This window comes from Notothenia rossii (assembly GCF_949606895.1).
Source record: "Notothenia rossii genome assembly, chromosome: 9".
Lineage (NCBI taxonomy): Eukaryota > Metazoa > Chordata > Actinopteri > Perciformes > Nototheniidae > Notothenia > Notothenia rossii.
In genome coordinates, this window is record NC_136907.1 from 49,608,494 (window position 1) to 49,626,826 (window position 18,333).

The 18,333-nt window shown below is 40.5% G+C and overlaps 3 protein-coding genes across 3 annotated transcripts; 1 reads left to right on the forward strand and 2 right to left on the reverse strand.

Moving 5' to 3' along the window:
* Positions 1-124: 124 nt before the first annotated feature.
* sec22ba (SEC22 homolog B, vesicle trafficking protein a) lies at positions 125-3,823 on the reverse strand. Its single transcript, XM_079647995.1, has 5 exons — positions 3,683-3,823; positions 2,557-2,666; positions 1,343-1,503; positions 1,117-1,263; positions 125-756 (listed from the first exon to the last, which is right to left on the reverse strand). The coding sequence occupies exons 1-5, from the start codon at positions 3,755-3,757 to the stop codon at positions 602-604; spliced, it is 648 nt and encodes a 215-aa protein (XP_079504121.1). The 5' UTR covers positions 3,758-3,823; the 3' UTR covers positions 125-601.
* A 277-nt stretch (positions 3,824-4,100) lies between these two features.
* LOC307017990 (uncharacterized protein C1orf21 homolog) lies at positions 4,101-14,401 on the forward strand. Its single transcript, XM_079647998.1, has 6 exons — positions 4,101-4,238; positions 6,032-6,172; positions 8,266-8,345; positions 9,633-9,703; positions 10,184-10,247; positions 13,211-14,401. The coding sequence occupies exons 2-6, from the start codon at positions 6,082-6,084 to the stop codon at positions 13,250-13,252; spliced, it is 348 nt and encodes a 115-aa protein (XP_079504124.1). The 5' UTR covers positions 4,101-4,238; positions 6,032-6,081; the 3' UTR covers positions 13,253-14,401.
* Positions 13,981-17,624, reverse strand: tsen15 (TSEN15 tRNA splicing endonuclease subunit). The gene is made up of 4 exons (XM_079647997.1): positions 17,439-17,624; positions 17,277-17,358; positions 16,095-16,230; positions 13,981-15,980 (listed from the first exon to the last, which is right to left on the reverse strand). The coding sequence occupies exons 1-4, from the start codon at positions 17,496-17,498 to the stop codon at positions 15,809-15,811; spliced, it is 450 nt and encodes a 149-aa protein (XP_079504123.1). The 5' UTR covers positions 17,499-17,624; the 3' UTR covers positions 13,981-15,808.
* Positions 17,625-18,333: the final 709 nt, after the last annotated feature.

Here is an 18,333-nt window from a genome sequence, read left to right on the forward strand (position 1 = left end):
CTTGCGGTTGATACATTTCCGATTCATCTTTTAGCCTTGCTTTGTGAGATAGGAAATGTTGGTTTGTAAGTACCATCCAGCTCATAATATTAACATGTTTTCATAAATCCAGCTGTAAAATAGAAACTTTGATAAATATTTAATATTTTCATTAAGACTTTGTTACAATGTAAACGTTCGGAACAATAAACATTCATTTATCACAGTATTGGGACTTCACAAAAACCTGTCACACATGGATTCACCTATAATGCTTAAACTCTGAAGAAAACCCCAACCGGCTTATAAATTAACTTACAAACACCCTGCTCCTAATATTCCAGTAAACAGGTACATGAACTCAACATGAGGCATTTGCTCCCATACAGAGAAACCCAATGGCTCCGTGTACACCATGTACATGGTATGAGTCAAAGTTGGATAAAACACCAAAAGAATATCTACCTTCTAGGGATAGACTGTATACTATTCCTTTAAGGCACCCTGTCTTTTAAGAGTAAAGTAACAGCATCAACTTTTAAATGAATACTTTGAGTACTCCTTTACATTTCCCAAAGGAAACTCCCTCTCCCTTATTTTAAAGTCCTTGCTTGAGGGTCCATCAGAGCCACCAGAAGCGCACATAGATGATGAGAGTGATGACGCACACGGTCACAGCGGCCACCTTAGCGTATGTGGAGCGGGTGTTGAGGTACTTGGCGTCGCTGCGGTACTTCTTTGAAAGGCTTGTCAGGTTGCTGGCTTTAGTGTCTAGAGCTGTGGGAATAAGAGTAGAAAATAAATTAACCAGAGACTTACTTTAAAAATGACATATTATACTCATTTTAAAGATCATTATTGTATTGTGTGTCTACTGTGACATGTCTCCATGCTTTAATGTTCAAAAAGCTCTTTATTTCTCTCATATTGCCTGTGCTGCAGCACCTCTTTTCACCCTCTGTCTGAAACCAGAGCGTAGTCTGCTCTGATTGGTTAATGCATAATATATTACTATGGGTTTAATATTTAATTTTCACAAAAGCAAAGTAGCAGCAAACTTGTAAGGGATTTAGGATTCAGGTGGTTCCTTGTGCTCTTGCTAGGACTGATCTTTCTTCATTCCTGTAACCCACTTACCAGAAAGACATTCTCCTCTTTGCAGAACTTCTTCAATATTTGCCACCATGATCCTCTGGACGTCCTGTAGCTCTGTGTTGATGCTGCTGAAGTTCCTCCTGGCCCGGCCGTCTACGTACGACCTCTTTGTTTTCTGGATGTACGTGTCTGAAACAATGCATGTAGGACAAAGTCAGAGGGTTGTGTGAAAGACTTCTTGAATGTAGCAGATCACAAACAGTCTTACCAAACTCGATGAAAGAGTACGGCCTGGTTACTGTGGTCACTCTCTTCCCATACTGGTCGTAGAACTCTGTGTGGAGCTCTTCGAGGTATGCAAACGCCATCTTTTTGGGGAAGGAAGCCTCACAGAGGAACAGGTAGCATACACCCTCTGCTATTAGGTAGCTGGAAACAAAAAACCAGACCAACTCAATGGATCTTTATAATGCCTGGTAATATCAAACTAAACATCACCAAACTAATTGTGAAATATTATCGAAGTAAAGTGGATTTTACCCTTTTAAGAATACAAATTAAAGGAATAGTTTGGATATTCTGAAGTGGGGTTATATGAGGTACTTATCCATAGTCAGTGTATTACTCAAGCATTATACTGCTGTAAACAGGAGGCAGCAGCAAACTCATTTTTAGACCCCTATAATTATGTTAATGTATGCTTTATTGAGAATATTTTCACCACTCAGTCTGTGTGAATTTTTTCAGTTTGGAATCCTCCAACTCCCATAATAACGCCAAACAAACGAGCTGATATGAGGCAGCGATACAGCAGCAACTCCTTTGTTCTGCGAGATAATATGTGGTTTTTATCAATGGAGTCTGGTGGCTTTGGCGAGAGCATAGATGGATATAATATTGACAGTTCCTTGTCGTAAAATGAGGTCTGAATGGAAAGTAAAGGTGAAAATATTCTACATATTGATATAATGTTTACTTAAAAGGTAGGGTAGGTAACAATGGAGAAACCAGCTCAAGTGTGCTGGAGTTTGAAAGTACGCAGCCGAAACAAATCTGCCCCTTCCATCAGATTTCCTTACAGAGCCCCTCCTCCAACGGACGCACACATGACCAATAAGGGCACGAGATAAGTTGGTGCACAGATGGAAGGCTGGCAGGCAGGTAGGCCATCCAGTTATTTTAGCCGGGCCGGCTCAGATTATTGGTCGTCCTTTTTACAGCGCTACGGCTTCCAGAGATTTTTTTATGTATTTATTGTCAAAGCATTTAATATATTCATTGGTATCAGGATGTTAAGAGCATTCCATGGAATATAACAAAAAGTGTTTCTGAAGTGAATGACCTACCCCACCTTTAAGTGGATATTGATTGATTTAGGTGTGCCTTTCTTTTAGATGCTGAATTAAGTTTTGCTGCTGCTCCTGCTCCAAATGTATAGGGAAAAGTATGATATTCATACTTTCCCTGCTTGTGGTAACTTACTGGAAGTTCATGTCCCCAGCCTCCAGCGTACAGCGGTCCGGACTCTGAGCGTTCAGTTTACGGCACAGCTGCTTGGCTTGGCTCTGGTAGTGCTGCAGGTCTCTTCCTGACTGATAGACAAAAACGAGGTTATAGTCAGTTATATGGCATTTACAAATACTCTTTTATCAAGATTCATTAAAATGACACAAACCGTCCAAACACCACTTCCTTTTTTTAAAGATTATTTTCTGCGCTACCAGGTCCTTTAACAACAGAGATAGATTTGAAAAAGAAACGGAGGCGGAGATGTGTGAATGTTTTCCAGGTTGTTATCGACCCAAGATCCACAACAGTGGGGAATGAATAATCCCAATATATTCTATGTTTTTTTTACATTTAATCATTTATAGGCCGAATGTGTAGGATAAGGGCACATTTTTGCTGTAAAAAAAAAACGACTGACATTCTCATAATTTGATGTCAACATGATTTTCAAGGAGTGCATGTTTTATGTTTCAGACATATCTACTGAAATCACATGCCAACTGACTAGGCCTGGCCCATCCTGTCTTATAACACCACTTGTTTTTAGTTATTCGTTTATTTATGTATTATTTTAGAACTATAATGACTCTTCATTTAGATTTTATGGAGCCAGTAGGAGAGGTGAACTGCTGCCCTCTGTTATACAGGGCATTACACATTCATAATTCAAATGCATGCATATTGTTACACAGAGCTATCATTTATGAAAAATCGTTTAAAAAAAATGTCTATCAACCTTTCCGCACGCAAATCAATACACTTTTTAAATTTGTATCTAGCTAAACGTAGTTCCTTTTATTTCGACAAATTCCATTATAATAATTCACAGAGTGATGGACAACCGAAATGCAACTACGTATGTTATCGTTACTGACCTTTACATACAAATATCATATTTTCTATAATAAAACTCCTGCTTTGTTTATTATTTTCATAGCAAATGTAACACTAGTAATTAAAATAAAGACTTTACTCTTGTTATTTGGAGAACTACATTTGCGGATAAGCTAGCAGTCCTTAAACAGTATTATTTGTGAATGGAGCCTGGCGTGTAGCTCTGTCCTCACACAGAGGCTAACGGAGCTAGCATCCCTCTTACCTGCTCATCCTCCTGAATGGATGCGGCGAGCGGGAGTCCGTCCGCCACCCGAGCGATCATTGTGAGGGTCGTCATACCGCTGGAGGTCAACTATCGGCAGGGTCAGCTGCTGCTTTTGGTCAAAGATAGCGCACTTAAAAAACTTTCTATCTTTTGCTGGCAACTTTGATGATGCAGAAGGAATGAGCTGGACGGAAGTTCCTGGTGCACCGGTGAATTCGACCCGGGTGGAAACTGATTAGACTTCGTAGTCAAATTTCCATCTCAGAAGAGGTAGGATGCAACTAAAAACTGTAAAGAAAAAAGACTGTGGTTATGTGAAAAAATATACCAAGTTAGCTGTTGGTTGATCCGCCTTTGTATTCTCTAAAAAAATACATGTTCTCCCTTTAACAGAGTATCAGGACATGAGCCCGGAGCAGACAGCTGGCAGACGGACGGACCGCATCTGCATCGCCGATGCCTGTGTGGAGCTGCAGATGCGCTGTCTGGGTCCTCCGTCTGGAGTGAAGCCTCTCCGTACTAAACCCAGAGGAACCATGGTCAAACCAGATAGGTAATTTCCCCCATTACTGTACATGCATTTCGATATTTTACGCTTGCTGATTCCTTACATGCGATATAATCTGGCTATTTCCTGCTGGCCGTGGAATGGCTGCTCTTTTGTTATTATTTGTTTAAGGAGCCCTGCACGTTATTCCCTGTCTGTGATGAATGTTTGAAATATTTCAGCTAAAAGGGGATGCATGTTACTCTCATCTTTCTTCTTGTTTGCTCCCCTAACAGTATTGGATGCAGCTTCTATCTTTATATACAAATGTGTGCAGAGCAGCTGCGCGATGGTCCATGCAATTAGGGGATCAATCACTCTGCAATGTACCTGGAGCTTAATGTAAAACACTACCGGGTGATTGGCACCAACACACCGTCATTTTAGCCATGATACTGCGGGGTGGGAGCACTTGAACGCCGCCACAGATTAATCCTGTGCGCCGCAGTACCCCCCCACCTCCCCTGACAGAGAGGGGAGCCGGCGGATTGGCACGGGGGTACCACACCGACTGAAAAGCCTTATTGTTGCGGTGCAGCTGGCACCACCTTCTAATTGGTGTTCCAAGGCGCTGCTTGCATGATTTACAGCGCGGCTACACGGTGTATACAGGAACAGATAGGGAAGCCAGCGATTTAATTCCAGGGTGGGGCGCTTCATGACTAATTGATTGTGAAAAAATACTGTAAACCCAGCTGGAGTCCAGGAAGACTTCCTTTCCTCTCAGAGGCGGATATGATAGTGAATACACACATGCAAACAGGACCTATACACATTAGCCACGAAATGAACACATAGTGGAGCAAAGGACCTGTCTCGTTGTGGCAGGTTCATTGCCTTGCTCAAGGACACTTCAGCAGGGTCCAGGAGTTGAACCCGCCTCTCTCAAGCCACAAGTACACACAATGTTTTGGGACTCAAACCAGTGACCATCCAGTTCCTAAGCGGACTGAGCAACTGACTCTAAAATAGTCAATGGCAAAATTGTTGCTGTTTGATTTCTGATTATTTTTGTCAAAAAAGCAACTTTTATAGTTCCAGCTTTCTTTAAAGGGGCCCTATTCTGCTCATTCTCAGGTTCATATTTGTATTTTGTGCATCAACTGTGACATGTCTCCATGCTTTAATGTTCAAAAAGCTCTTTGTGTTTCTCATACTGCCTGTGCTGCAGCACCTCTTTTCACCCTCTGTCTGAAACCAGAGCCCAGTCTGCTGTGATTGGTTAGCTGGCCTGTTCTGTTGTGATTGGTCAACTGCTTAGAGATGATGTCACGCAACTGAGCATACAATTTGTTGGAGCGCTAGCCAACAGAAACGTTAGTGTCACATAGTGATGTCATTATGTTACAGAACAAAACCAAGGGGTCCAATGGAGGCGTTTCAGGCAGGGGAGGGTGAGTGTGTGGAGGGAACACAGGGATTGTAGCCTTTGCAGACCAGTTAAATGCACTTAAACCTATAGGACACACTACAGGAAGGGAAAACCACAAAAAGAACAGGCCCTCTTTAAAATTATACTTATGTCTAAATACAGTGTAAACGTTATCTGTTATTTCGGAACACAGTTTAGGTAAAGAATGTGCAGCGTCAGCCCTTTTGGTAATTACATAGAGCAGACTGTCCTCTAACGTGTCTGACAGATGCTCCGCTCATGATTTCCCCGGGGACAGAAACTAAATCAAGAGATCGTCTGAGGTATTTCTGCTGGGGAAAGGTCTTTGCTTACAGAATACCTTTGTGAACTCCTGATTTACACATATCTGACCATGCTTCCCCCCCCCCCCCCCCCCCCCCCCCAGGTGTGCCTGTGGTGCTCAGGGCTGAGGAGCAGAGTAGCTGAGGGTGGGAGATGGGCTGCACCTCTGCCAAGCAGGTGTCTGCCGTGCCCAGCGGGGAGGAGCGCCAGAGCAAAGCCCACAGCAACGGGGACCTCCACTCCGGTCAGTCTGTCCACTCACTATCATCACATGTCCCATGCACTTTAAGTGTTCAAATCCCTTAAGAGCCTTGCTTTCATTTGGGGTTGAAGTAATATACGTAGGTATGTGCCACTGCCAAGTGGCTGCTTGCTGTGCGATTGGAACCAAATACCAATTCACATGTTCTGCTACTTTTACTCTGCTGCATTTAAGATGGAAATATTGTACATTTTACACAATTATTATTCAACACTCATTGTTACTGGCTACCTTTTATAAATGCAAACACATGGTCTGCCTGTATAATATGATGCCGTACTTCAGAACCATACTACTTATCTACACAGTGTTCAAAATTGGTTAAACATGACAGAGATTACATGAACTACATAATGATTACTTTTACTTTTGTAAAAAATACGAGGTTTTTGACACAAGAGCTAGCGGATTTGGAAAATAATCTAATCTCTATTTTATTTTATAATAATAATAAATAATAATGCATTACATTTTTTATTAGAGCGCTTTTACAGGTGCTCAAAGCGCTTTACATTACACATGTAAGAGTCATTACTGTGGACATTACCCACAGGAGCAAATGCAGGTAAAGTGTCTTGACCAAGGACACAACGGCCTGACGCAGTGCCGGCCGAGGCGGGATTCGAACTGGAGTTCACCATCGCCCCTTGATCTGATGACCAACGCTCTAACCACTGCGCCAAAACTGCCCAATTTTGAACCAAATACCTTGAAAATTTGATGATAATGCTTTCATAAAATATTCACACAATGCCATTTTCAGAACGGAGTAAGAAAGTGGGTTTAGGCAAATAATAAATCCGTCTAGTTAGTTCTTAAAATAAATCCCTTCACAGTAATGCAGATTTTAAAGCAACAAAAAGATAACACTAAGCAAAACTACAATATCCACATAATGAGATGATGGCTAATCCATATTACAATCAATACATGTAATATCAATATATCGACTAGCTCTATTCTAGCCACCATTCATCTGTCATTCTGCAGACATTTATGTTCCTGTGTGACACAGCCTGTGGTGGCTTTCTAAAGATTAGACCACATTTATATCAATATAGGAATTTGAAATGTAATATATTTAACATCATTCTGGAGTCTTGTTAGATGTATCCATGGTGATCCTGATGCTCTCAGTTAAGGATGAAAGCATGAATTATTGCTTTATTAAAGGCAGAAGCGCATGAGAGCTGAAAGGTGCTGACATCATTCTGGAAATGCTTTATGTTCTTATAAAACACAATCTTTCAGTAGGTAAAAGCAGACACAAGTTAATGCTGTGATGTCAAAACAGATCACTTTGTGATGAGTTTCATTTCAAAATCTCTGGATGAATAGGACACAATAGGCTTTACAACATAACAAATGTGAATCCATAATAATTATGACGATAATAATAACAGAACACAGTGTGAATGCAAACTTGATTTGAACATTTTAATAGTTAGCAGTGTTTCATATATTTCTTAATTCAAACATCTCTATAGATTATTAAGGGACACGCTTAATTAACATGAGCAATACATTGATTTGAAGGACATGCTGCTTTCTCAATCAAATTAAAAGCAGTTTGTCCAAAGTTCAGACCTAATTGACTTAAGACCTTCAATGAGATATTTCTGGTCAAATAAAGGGGAACAAATCCCAGCTGTCACATCCTAATAAAACCCTTAACATGTGCTTTATTTTTGGCATATTCACACTATCTGTCAAATAGTTAAAACCTATAATTGTCATAGTTGTTGTTAAAGCTGCTACGGAGGAATAATAAATGAAGCTTCAATAATAACTGGCACAGCGTTAATGTGATGTGTTATAACTGAGTCCATCAGGCCATCATGCACTGTTTCAAATTCCTCCTTTCAAATGCGTGGAAGTGGAAAGAAAGACAAGCAGAGAAAAGAGGGGCTCAAGTGTTCTCCGCTCACCAGCCATTGTTCAGAGAGGATTTAGTCTGCAGCGTGAGAACTCCAGCACATCATAACTTTGCCAAGAAGTGAGCACTATTAACCCGGAGGCGTGTTTTAATAAGAGGAGACGTCCTCTCTAACTCTCTTTCTCCCACTCTGTCACAGATGAATACAAGATGAAAGGAGTGCAGAAAGTCAAGTACATCAGCGGAGACGAAGGAGGAGTCGACGGCCAGGACAGCACAGTGCGTGTTTTATAGAGCATACACGAGAAAATGAATACACTTGATATGTAAATAACAAATTAGAAGACATTGAGAGGGAAACAAAGGGTAAAGAAAACGATGGTCATCAATTGATAGGATATAAATACACCATTAATTATACTTACCTAATAATGTAACTGGAAGATTATTAGTAACATTTTGTGTTCAACACCTCACCCATTTTACCTATCCTGTGTCAAATGATGTACTTTATTTCTAATTATAATAGAAGAAAATCAATTTCTAATATTTAATTTACAAGATCATTCCTTTTATAAGGGTATTTTTTCCCGTTAAGTACATCAATAACGCTTGTTTTGCAAACTGCTAGGCGTTATTTTATACTAAATCTTTAAAAACATTCATTTGACATGTCAGTTTATCAGTATGTATGTATCATGCATCCCTAAAACGTCACTCTTTTAATTGTAATTAGTTTAAGGGTTCCTTAGCTGGCCGGGTCTGTTTTGACCACTTATGCCCCTTTTACACCAAGCAGCAGTGGTCCACTGAAGAGACCAGCTACCTACTTGGAATCTGGTCTTCCGAAGAGGTACAGAGGAAGCTGGAGGGGAGCACGCGGTCCAAATAACTTTTGAATGTAGCATGTAATGACTGTAAAGTTGGTAGTAAAGTCTTCCCATTTCTTCCATTTAGTTTTAACAGAGCAAAACCAAAACGAGTAGCGCTTCAATACAATCGGCCATTGTTGTTGTTGTCGATGTGAGGGGGTTCCGCGCGGTTTGGCTTTATGAAGCAGGCATGCAAACGTTTACGTCATGACGCAAACGATGACGCAATGACGCAGCACTAGTCGGACTCTGGGCGTTATGAACAGAGCGGGAGCTGAACCGAAGAACCGGTTCTGAACTAGAAAAGCTCTAGCACGGAGCTAGAACGGGAAAAGCCTTGGTGTGAAAGGGGCATTAGAGATCTCCCACCCTTTAGCCTATCACGTTCAATGCGTTGGAGTGATAGACAATGAAAGCGCAAGTGTTACATAGTGATATCACCATGTGAAGTTAACAAAGGAGTCCATTTACATGCACTAAAACCTATAACACACTACAGGAAAGGGAAAACCCAAAAAAGCAGAATAGGGCCTCTTTAATTTGTTTCAAAATATCATGATTACATTACAATATACGGCAACTTTGAGCTGATTGTGTTTTTATCTCGTGATGTGATTTCTATTCTGCTGAATAATGGGATATGAGACGGCTGTAGGAGCAGGTGTGTGATTGTGTGTGCTTTGATGTCCTGCAGGAGAAAAGTGCTCTCCTGGGGAAAAGTCAACACATGGAGGAGTCAGGGTCCAATGGGAACGGAAAGATTCTGTGAGTGTCCCTGACAGACGATTCAATACCATTAACATGCGTTCATAGCTTGTGTTTGTTGAGTTATATTTAGTCATAGCGCTGCCATAAAGAATAAATACACAAATAGATAAGTTCATAAAAACATGAAATACCAAGAGAAAAAATCATCAATAATTGTGAAAATGTAACATAAAACATTTAAAGGAAAAATGTAATAATATTAATTTGAATTATAAACCATTTCCCTATTGCCCGTTTTATATTTCTATGTATAAGGTACAGCAAAAATAAATTACAAAATGAAACACAATTACATTTTTATCATTCATTTGTTGTCTATATTTGTTTTCCTTTTTTTCCATTATATGTCCACATTGTTTTATTTACAATAAAACATTTTTTCATTTAGTTTTTTGACACTCCATTCTATCCTTTAAAGTCATGGCCATGCCCTGAGTTATTCTGCCGATCTTTAACGTTGTTCAATTTCCTCTGCAGGAGCATCCACTCCTCAGAGAGTCAGCAAGAGTTCTTCAAGATGCTGGACGAAAAAATTGCAAAGGTAAGAAACAACAACAACAACAACAACCCATCATCGAAGCATCACACTATATCGTTATTGGGTTTTTGCCCAAATCTCTGTCTAAATGACACTGAGGTTAATCCTATCACTGCAGCCAATCTGTGAGGACACAGCAGATGACATAATGATGTGTCAAAAAAAAACTCAATGTGTCATGTGCTTCTACTAGTGTGGTTAGTATGGTTGAAAACATTTTAACAATTGATTCTGGAATTAATAACAGTATATCTAAATCAAGATTCAGTGTGTTTCTCTGTAACATAGAGCTCTATTTTTGTCTATAGAGTATTTAAACACATAGATGAGCCACACTGGGTGACATGTTCCTTCATTGCACTAAGCACAGGGACTGTCCTGCTGCTGAAATACTCACACACACCAGATGTGTTTTTATCCGCTGTTTAATATAGTCTCTAATGCACTATTCACTCAGCTGTTTTTCCTTTTTTACCTGAGTTATTACCATCTGCCACAGCATGTCTGGTAAGTAAGGAGATGAATTGGCAAATGGATACATTTGTTTTGTAAGAGCTAACATTAAAGGTGGTGTATGGTAAGTTGGAGAAACCGGCTCGAGATACACTTTTTGTTATATTCCATGGAATGCTCTTAACATCTCGATAGCAATGAATATCTTGTGCTTTGACAAAAAATCCATAAAAAATCCGTGGAAGCCGTAGTACTGTAAAAAGCACGACCAATCATCTGAGCTGGCCCGGCTAAAATAACTGGATGGCCTACCTGCCTGTCAGCCTTCCATCTGTGCACAAACTTATCTCGTGCCCTCATTGGTCATGTGTGCGTTCATGTGTGTTTGAGGAGGGGCTCTGTAAGGAAGTGGCAGATTTGTTCCGGCTGTGTATTACAAATTCTAGCGCACTCGAGCTGGGTTCTCCAAAATGACCTACCCCACCTTTAAGTGATGAGAAGCAGATATTTTTCCAAAACAAGGACAGTTTTGTTTTTAGCTTTCCCACACAGCCAATCCAAGCAGACAGGAAGTGTACCAGGGCTAGAAGCAAGTTTTTTTTAGTGGTCATCTGGTGGAGTCATGTAATGCCTTTTGGCCAATAAATACTTTTTCCCATTTTAAACATGATTCAGCTCATATTTATTTGGAGGAATAGTTGAAAAGTCCTTATGCAAACCATTATATTCTAAAGTTTGTATATTGCAGTAATAGCCTGGCTAAACTGAGGCTGGCTGAGACGTATGGGCTAGGAGGCGGGTTTTGGAAAACACAAGTGTGCATGCTCTGTGGGTTTCATGGATGCGGAAGACCCCTGGAAAATGTGGGTATTATTATTCTCAAGTCAGGCGATTTTGGTCTGATGTGCTGTTGAACAACTTTCGTAGGAATAAACGTGGACCTGCCTCCTGCACTGCATCTTCTTCTCTCTATACACAAGTTATTGAGCCGTTTCCGCTCTACATCCTGAACTCCTCCCTTCGATGCAATGCACTTCCGTTTTGGCGGACTGGGTTTGTTTTGCTAGCTAGCTCCGTTGTGCCGACAAAGCACTGATATCGCAGAGACAAAGAGGATATAACAATTACAACATGAAGAAAAGTGGTTCGGGAACTACGTGTGCGGTAGTTGGTTGCAATCACTCGAGAAAGCACCTGAACGAGTGGTTAGATAGAGAGTGCTACGACCACAAACCAGCACCCAGCACCCAGCCATGTTGTTCATTAAATACAGATAAACACAACAAATACTGCATGCATTGTATTTTTTAATATTATATATGAATATTTTCATAGTGATGTAATTGTGTGGGCTGCTTTTATATTTTAATTTGTAATACCTGTTAGGATTAAACATGTGATCTTTCTTGTTGAAGCCATTTCTTTAGTTTCCTCTCAACAATTAATTAATTCAGTGTTATTTATGTACAGTATGAGCTTAATATGAATGATGAACTGTGTTAAAAGAAATTGTAGCACTCTAAGGAACAAAATGCAATAATGCAATAACAGTGCAATAATGAAATGAAATTACATCAAACTTTATTTTCACTCAAACAGTACAGGCACATATGATATATTGCACAGCATAAAGAGATCATGTAAATTGTGCATTATGTAAACAACAGACAACTGTTGGCTCCTGTGGGCATGACCTAAATAAGGCAGTTTATTTTGGTTTTATGCTGGGCCACGTCGTCATGTTATCCTCCCAGTTTTGCACTGAATTCGGGTGGGGGAGAGTAACGCCATCTCCAGTCAAAGAAGTAGAATCGTGTTCCCAAGCTAGCATCACTGTTAGCATCGAAATCGCTGTGTTTACACCAGTGCCCGTCTGACTGTTTACATCGGTTTACACCGACAGACGCTGTGCAAAAGACTTCCGGCGGAAATGAAGTGCATTTGTGTAGTGTTATGGCGCTACCCGTGTTTTGGCGTATAAACTTGTCTATACAGGCAGGCCAGGCTCAGTGCGCTGATCTTTGGATCAGGGTGGCACTGGTTCAATCCCTGCTGCGATCAGCATGCCGCTGTGTCCTTGGGCAAGACACTTCACCCTAAATTGCTCCTGTGGGGATGCCTAAAGTATTGAGTTGTATTGTATATAAGTCGCTTTGGGCAAAAGCGTCTAACAAGTGACATGTAATAATACACCCATGAGCCAATCACATTGCGCAGAGTTGCCCCTTTTAATTGTGATTATTATAAGGCAAAAGCCTGGGCACTCCTTAGTCTGAACAAAGATGGCAAACTTTATTGCTCCTTACTGACAAATGGCGTGCTTTCCAAAACCAATCCTTAAATGTTTACCGTTCACAATAAAAGCCCTAGATATTTATATTGGCAGGTAAGTATTTTTAGATGTTTGGGTTGTTAATTTGTCAGGCCTTGGTTGTGTAAAGACTTTAAGGAAACTGAGACACATACCATCATGTAATACTTTGTGTACACTCATATCTGTGTTTTGTCTACAGGGCCAGGACTACTGCTCAGAAGAGGAAGAAGATATGACATAGCACTGTGCTCGTGTGTCCATCGCGCCAATGTGGAGGAGCTGTCATGGCAGTGCTACGGATGGACCGTACCATGTGCTAACTCAGGGGAAAGGTCCCTTGTATGTCCACGCCTGAGAGAAATGGATTACAGACTTGAATCAAGCACCTTTTTGCCCTCCTGCTCACAACCTGCTCGTATCTCAACTAAGAGAGAAAGGACCACCAAAATCAAAGTATTTTTAACCTCCACGAAAAGAAGAACATTACATTCTACTTCCTTAATGAAGTCATTACAGGATGACAGAGATCTTGGGATTTTAAGACACACTTGCTTTTCTTCCCAACCTTGGAAAAGTCCTGTATGGTCAATATAAATGGCCATCACTGAGACATTTGAAACATTACGACTGTTGCACATTTACATTTCCAATGGCAGAAGCAGCTAGTGCTCTGGTGGGCACTTACCGTGAAAACGTATATCTCCATCTGCATCACTTTCAATATTCCATTCTTGAATGCCTCCCTGAAAAGTCAACCGTTTGGAAACTTCCTGCATTCCAAGACACAGTATGAACCTCTTTTCTACAGTACGTTGGCCAGTACATTGTGTTTGTCTACAGAAGATTATTAGTGCCAGGCAACAATGAGGAGGAATCTTTTTTTATTTTGCATTTCAAGGCAAAATGTCAATAATAAAGTCAAAGTCCAGTATATGCGCTAACGCTAGTGGTCATATTTTCTCAGTTGGACAATTATCCTCAACATTTGCTACTTTATTCTTGAAAACGCAAAAACAAAAACATTTTCTCTCATATAATCCTTATTTCTGGACGCAATCATTTTCGTAGCGTCTGTCCATGTCTGTTTTCTGCTATGATGTAGAGAATCTATGTTGAATAAGGCTCAGGGTTGAAGTGTTGTAATCTTTGTCTCAAGTGGTCAAGTCCTTCCTCTCATAAAGACACTGTTTGAGCAGACACTCGTGCACTCACACAGCAGGATCTTCCATGTCGCCTGCTTCAGTATCCGTCCCGTGTTATACCTACAGGGTGGACACTGCTTCATCACATACAAGTCTGTTTATGTATTTCGCTCACCAGTAATATGTTGTTGTGTTTCTTTGTTGAACTTTTGTTTTTTTAGAAAATAAAAATTGTTTTCAGTAAGTTATCCATACAGCTTACAGTATTGTCTCACTCCTGCCGGATGAATCATTTTGTCGACAATATATTCACTGTAGCTCAGCCGGTTTTAGTATGATTCAAATTAACTTTGCTAAAATTGCTGCGTTAAACAATGGTTTGAATATCCTTGGTTCCATTGAAGAAGCACCCAGTCAACTAATCTCTCAAACATGGCATGTCTCGTCTGTCTGTTTACCCTAGTAGGATGTAACTAAAGGTTTCCTAGAGATGCATTTGTGTCCACGTTCCTCTGCTGACATGTTATCAGCACACCTTTTTTTTAAGAGCAGTTTACAGTGTCTCTGTCGAATTCTGCTCTTCTTTATTCGTACAAAGCACCAAAGTGTCTTCTCACTCCAGCCGTTCAGTGCTTCTGATAGCATTCCCCTGCGAAGCTCCAGGCTCTGGCCCACCTTGGCATTGATACTGGTGGTGGAAACTCAGTGTGTGGTAAGGTGGAAAATCCTTTGTGTTTTATCGCGATTCATTATCAATAATTAACATTCACTTGCCACTGTATTATATTGTGCAGTAGTTTCTTTATCCCGTTAGTTGGGGATTCATTAAAGTAGCCTACTGAGTTTATATTTAATACATCATGTCTATACCACACAACTTCCCCTTATAATACAAAGGTAAACATTACAACCTTAATATTTGGTACAACTGTAGCTAAAAAAAAGAAGTCACACAAAGCAACAAATAACCTATGCTAACCCTAGGAGATTTCTAGCTATGCTAATGTCATTTGCAAATTAATTGAAAGTTAGCACAACAGGAAAAAAGAGCAAAGAATTTAAATATTTCAGCATCACCATTAGCATAGCTAGCTAACGTGAGCCAACTCATAAGGTTAGCTCAAGTTTTTGCTACTTAATGTTACATTTACATGACTTCGAACAGAATGTATTGTTAACCTTGTTATTGGTATTGGTGTGGCTTATATAGTGGTGCAGGTATGAGTAATCTTTCTTTGTGTCTTCAAAATGGCGGTTGCTATTAAGTGGCTAAATGAGACTACTAACGTCATCACACTAAACACCTGCTGCTTTTAGCTAAGTGGAGGAGACTTGAAGTCATGTGACCACGACCGTTTGTTTATAGCCTTACGTTGTCTTATTTATGTGAACATTATCCCACTGAACAAAACATGCGAGTATCGTAACCATCCTTTTGACAAAATCAATTGTGAAAATCCGACAAGACTTTTTGCACCTACAAAAAAATACATCATCCCTGCACCCTTCTAGTACAGATGAATGTCTGTTATCCTATCCGGATTATCATCTCTGTGAGACAGTTTCTGACATCACTTCCTTCTCTAAGCTTTGGACATAAAAGGGTCCAATGGATGAGCTGGGCCCGATCCTGGAGTTCTGCAGCTGGACCCGTCTCACTGCTGCTTCCGCCTCTTCCGGTGCTGCCGGCGACCCATATCCTGGAAGGGACCAGTAGGAGGGTCCGGTGTCACCAACCCATCAGTCATCCTCTGGTACACCAGGGTGGAGTCAGAGGCTACGGCACACAGCAGCATGGGAAAGCCTCGGTCCAGCACGTGACGTATGCTGCACGGCAGAGAGGGGGAAGCTGTTAGCCTTGTGATGGTAAAAGTCTTCAACCAAAGAACCGAGAGGGCGGAGGGGCCAGTACATTTGAGAGATTCCCCAGTGTCTCATTACCTTTGGTGGCTCAGAGGTCGGTGAGTAGGCAGTGGAAAAACTGTCTGGATGGGTGCTCCTTCCTTCTCCCTCCCTTCCAGCAGAACCACCTGCAACTCAGGACTCTTGACACAGGACACCTCTTTCCACTGACGCACTGCAAGGAGCAAGAAGCACAGAATAAACGTGAGACAGTGAGAGCTAACTTACTCTGGGTCGAACTGTAGGGGGTCCTACACATCTTATTATGATGGAGGACTTTGTGGAGGAGACACACTTGTTTTTTCTCACTGCTGAATCCCCTTTCCCCATTTAGAACATGTTTTTATAGTTCTCTCTGGCTGGATAGACACAAATGAAAGGATCAAGGTTAAGATAATATATATGTTACCTATGCGTATTGATACATCAGAATTGAGTGCACTTTATACAGAGATGATAAAAGGTCTCCCAATTTGTCAAAAAAGGAAACATTTAATCAGGTCAGTAATGGGCTTTAGTCAACCATTTATCCTTGACAGTCTTTCTTTTAAAATTCCTTAAGTGTGTCGATTTTGCTGAGAGAATTTAAGGGAGTAAATATAACATGACACTTACGGTTTGACTCGGACAATATTGAACCGGCTACCACAACAAGTTCACTGTATGTCGTCAGAACTGTTTTTGATAGTGAATCAATTAGCTATTTGTGCTGTGCCAATAACCAACCAAGGTAACCCCCGCCCACCTTATCATCTCCTCCTATAGCACCATTGTGTTTTTTCAAACCAATCATCTCTCAGAGGAGCGTGGCCAGCAGCAGCTCATTAGCATTTAAAGCTACAGAATCAGCACTTTTGAAACAGGGCTGAAATAGAGGGGTTTAAGGCATGCTACAATGATTAGTTTGGTATGTTGAGCCAAACACTTCAGAGACTTGTTTTATATATCTGAGACCTTTTTAATAGTATAATAGGGGCCTTTAAAACGTTTTTTTTTTTTTTTTTTAAAAGGGGCTATTTATGTTACTTTATCCTTATATGTATTGAACCAACAATTAACTATAATGGTGGGGAAACAATTTAAAGTGAATACAACTGATTCCTTTTTATATAATTTTTTTTAAATATAGATAAAAATGACCATCACTCTGTTGACCCCATGTTTATGACACACAAAAACAGACACAAAGTAATGGCTCCTGCTAAATGTTCTCAAACTCACCCTCAGACAGATCCATGTACACGAGGAAAGCTGCGTGTACCTGTGCACTGTCCTCCACCTCCAGACTTTTCATTTGCTGATACTAAAACAGCAAGAAGGAGAAATGCTGGTTATTGCATGATTTAGCGTCGGACCTGTGAACGCAGGAAGGAGGATACTCACTGCTGGGTGCACGAGGATCCAGTTAGGAGCATCCTCTGCTCTGTGTGACGCCTCCGACATTTTAATAACTTATCTACAGTTTAATGTCTCATACGGCATGGTTTAATGTCTCGACATAGCGCTGCTGTCGCGGCGGCATGTGTCAGATGTGTTTTCAGGTGTGCTACACTGAAAGTCGTCCGGGCGAAAAATGGTACTCATGCTTGTTTTTAGCCGTCAGGCCGTGGAATAGCAGCTGCCTTACAGCCCAAACTAAGGGCATACAGAAGAAAACCCCCACACATTCACTAACATTCATGCTCATATGATTATATCTTTTTTTTATGTTGTACATTTAAATACATTTGGACACATTTTATTTTAATACTTTTAAAACTTTCATGCCAGTAAAGTCCCTGAATTGAACTGAATTGTTTTTGAAATTGAAGAAACGCTAAACAAACATCAGAAAAGTTGTATTACATTTAGAGTAGATTCTAAACCTTCTGAACTATCCATATTATTTTTGCTTGTATACATTTTCTAAAAGATTATTGTTATCTATAAGGTGGCATAGACCAAAAATGAAGTGTAAGTTTCCTTACCGTCCCACAAAATAAATAAACACATTTTTGAATCAAATGATACAAATATACAGTATACGTGTACGTGTGTGTGAGCCAATATGGTTACTCTCTCTATCTCTCTTTCCCATGTGTGTGTATGTGTGTGTTGTGTGTGTTGTGTGTGTTGTGTGTTGTGTGTTGTGTGTGTGTGTGTGTGTGTGTGTGTGTGTGTGTGTGTGTGTGTGTGTGTGTGTGTGTGTGTGTGTGTGTGTGTGTGTGTGTGTGTGTGTGTGTGTGTGTGTGTGTGTGTGTGTGTGAGAGAGAGTGTGAGTGTGTGTGTGTGTGTGTGT

Coding starts and splice junctions, on each gene's coding strand:
- sec22ba (XM_079647995.1), bottom strand. CDS start 3,757: ATGACGACCCTCACAATGATCGCTCGGGTGGCGGACGGACTCCCGCTC. Junction 2,667..3,682: donor CCATTCAGGAGGATGAGCAG/GTAAGAGGGATG, acceptor TTTGTCTATCAG/TCAGGAAGAGACCTGCAGCA. Junction 1,264..1,342: donor GTACTCTTTCATCGAGTTTG/GTAAGACTGTTT, acceptor GCATTGTTTCAG/ACACGTACATCCAGAAAACA.
- LOC307017990 (XM_079647998.1), top strand. CDS start 6,082: ATGGGCTGCACCTCTGCCAAGCAGGTGTCTGCCGTGCCCAGCGGGGAG. Junction 8,346..9,632: donor TCGACGGCCAGGACAGCACA/GTGCGTGTTTTA, acceptor GATGTCCTGCAG/GAGAAAAGTGCTCTCCTGGG. Junction 9,704..10,183: donor AATGGGAACGGAAAGATTCT/GTGAGTGTCCCT, acceptor TTTCCTCTGCAG/GAGCATCCACTCCTCAGAGA.
- tsen15 (XM_079647997.1), bottom strand. CDS start 17,498: ATGTCGGAGGCGTCACACAGAGCAGAGGATGCTCCTAACTGGATCCTC. Junction 17,359..17,438: donor GGATCCTCGTGCACCCAGCA/GTGAGTATCCTC, acceptor TTGCTGTTTTAG/TATCAGCAAATGAAAAGTCT. Junction 16,231..17,276: donor GTACATGGATCTGTCTGAGG/GTGAGTTTGAGA, acceptor TGCTCCTTGCAG/TGCGTCAGTGGAAAGAGGTG.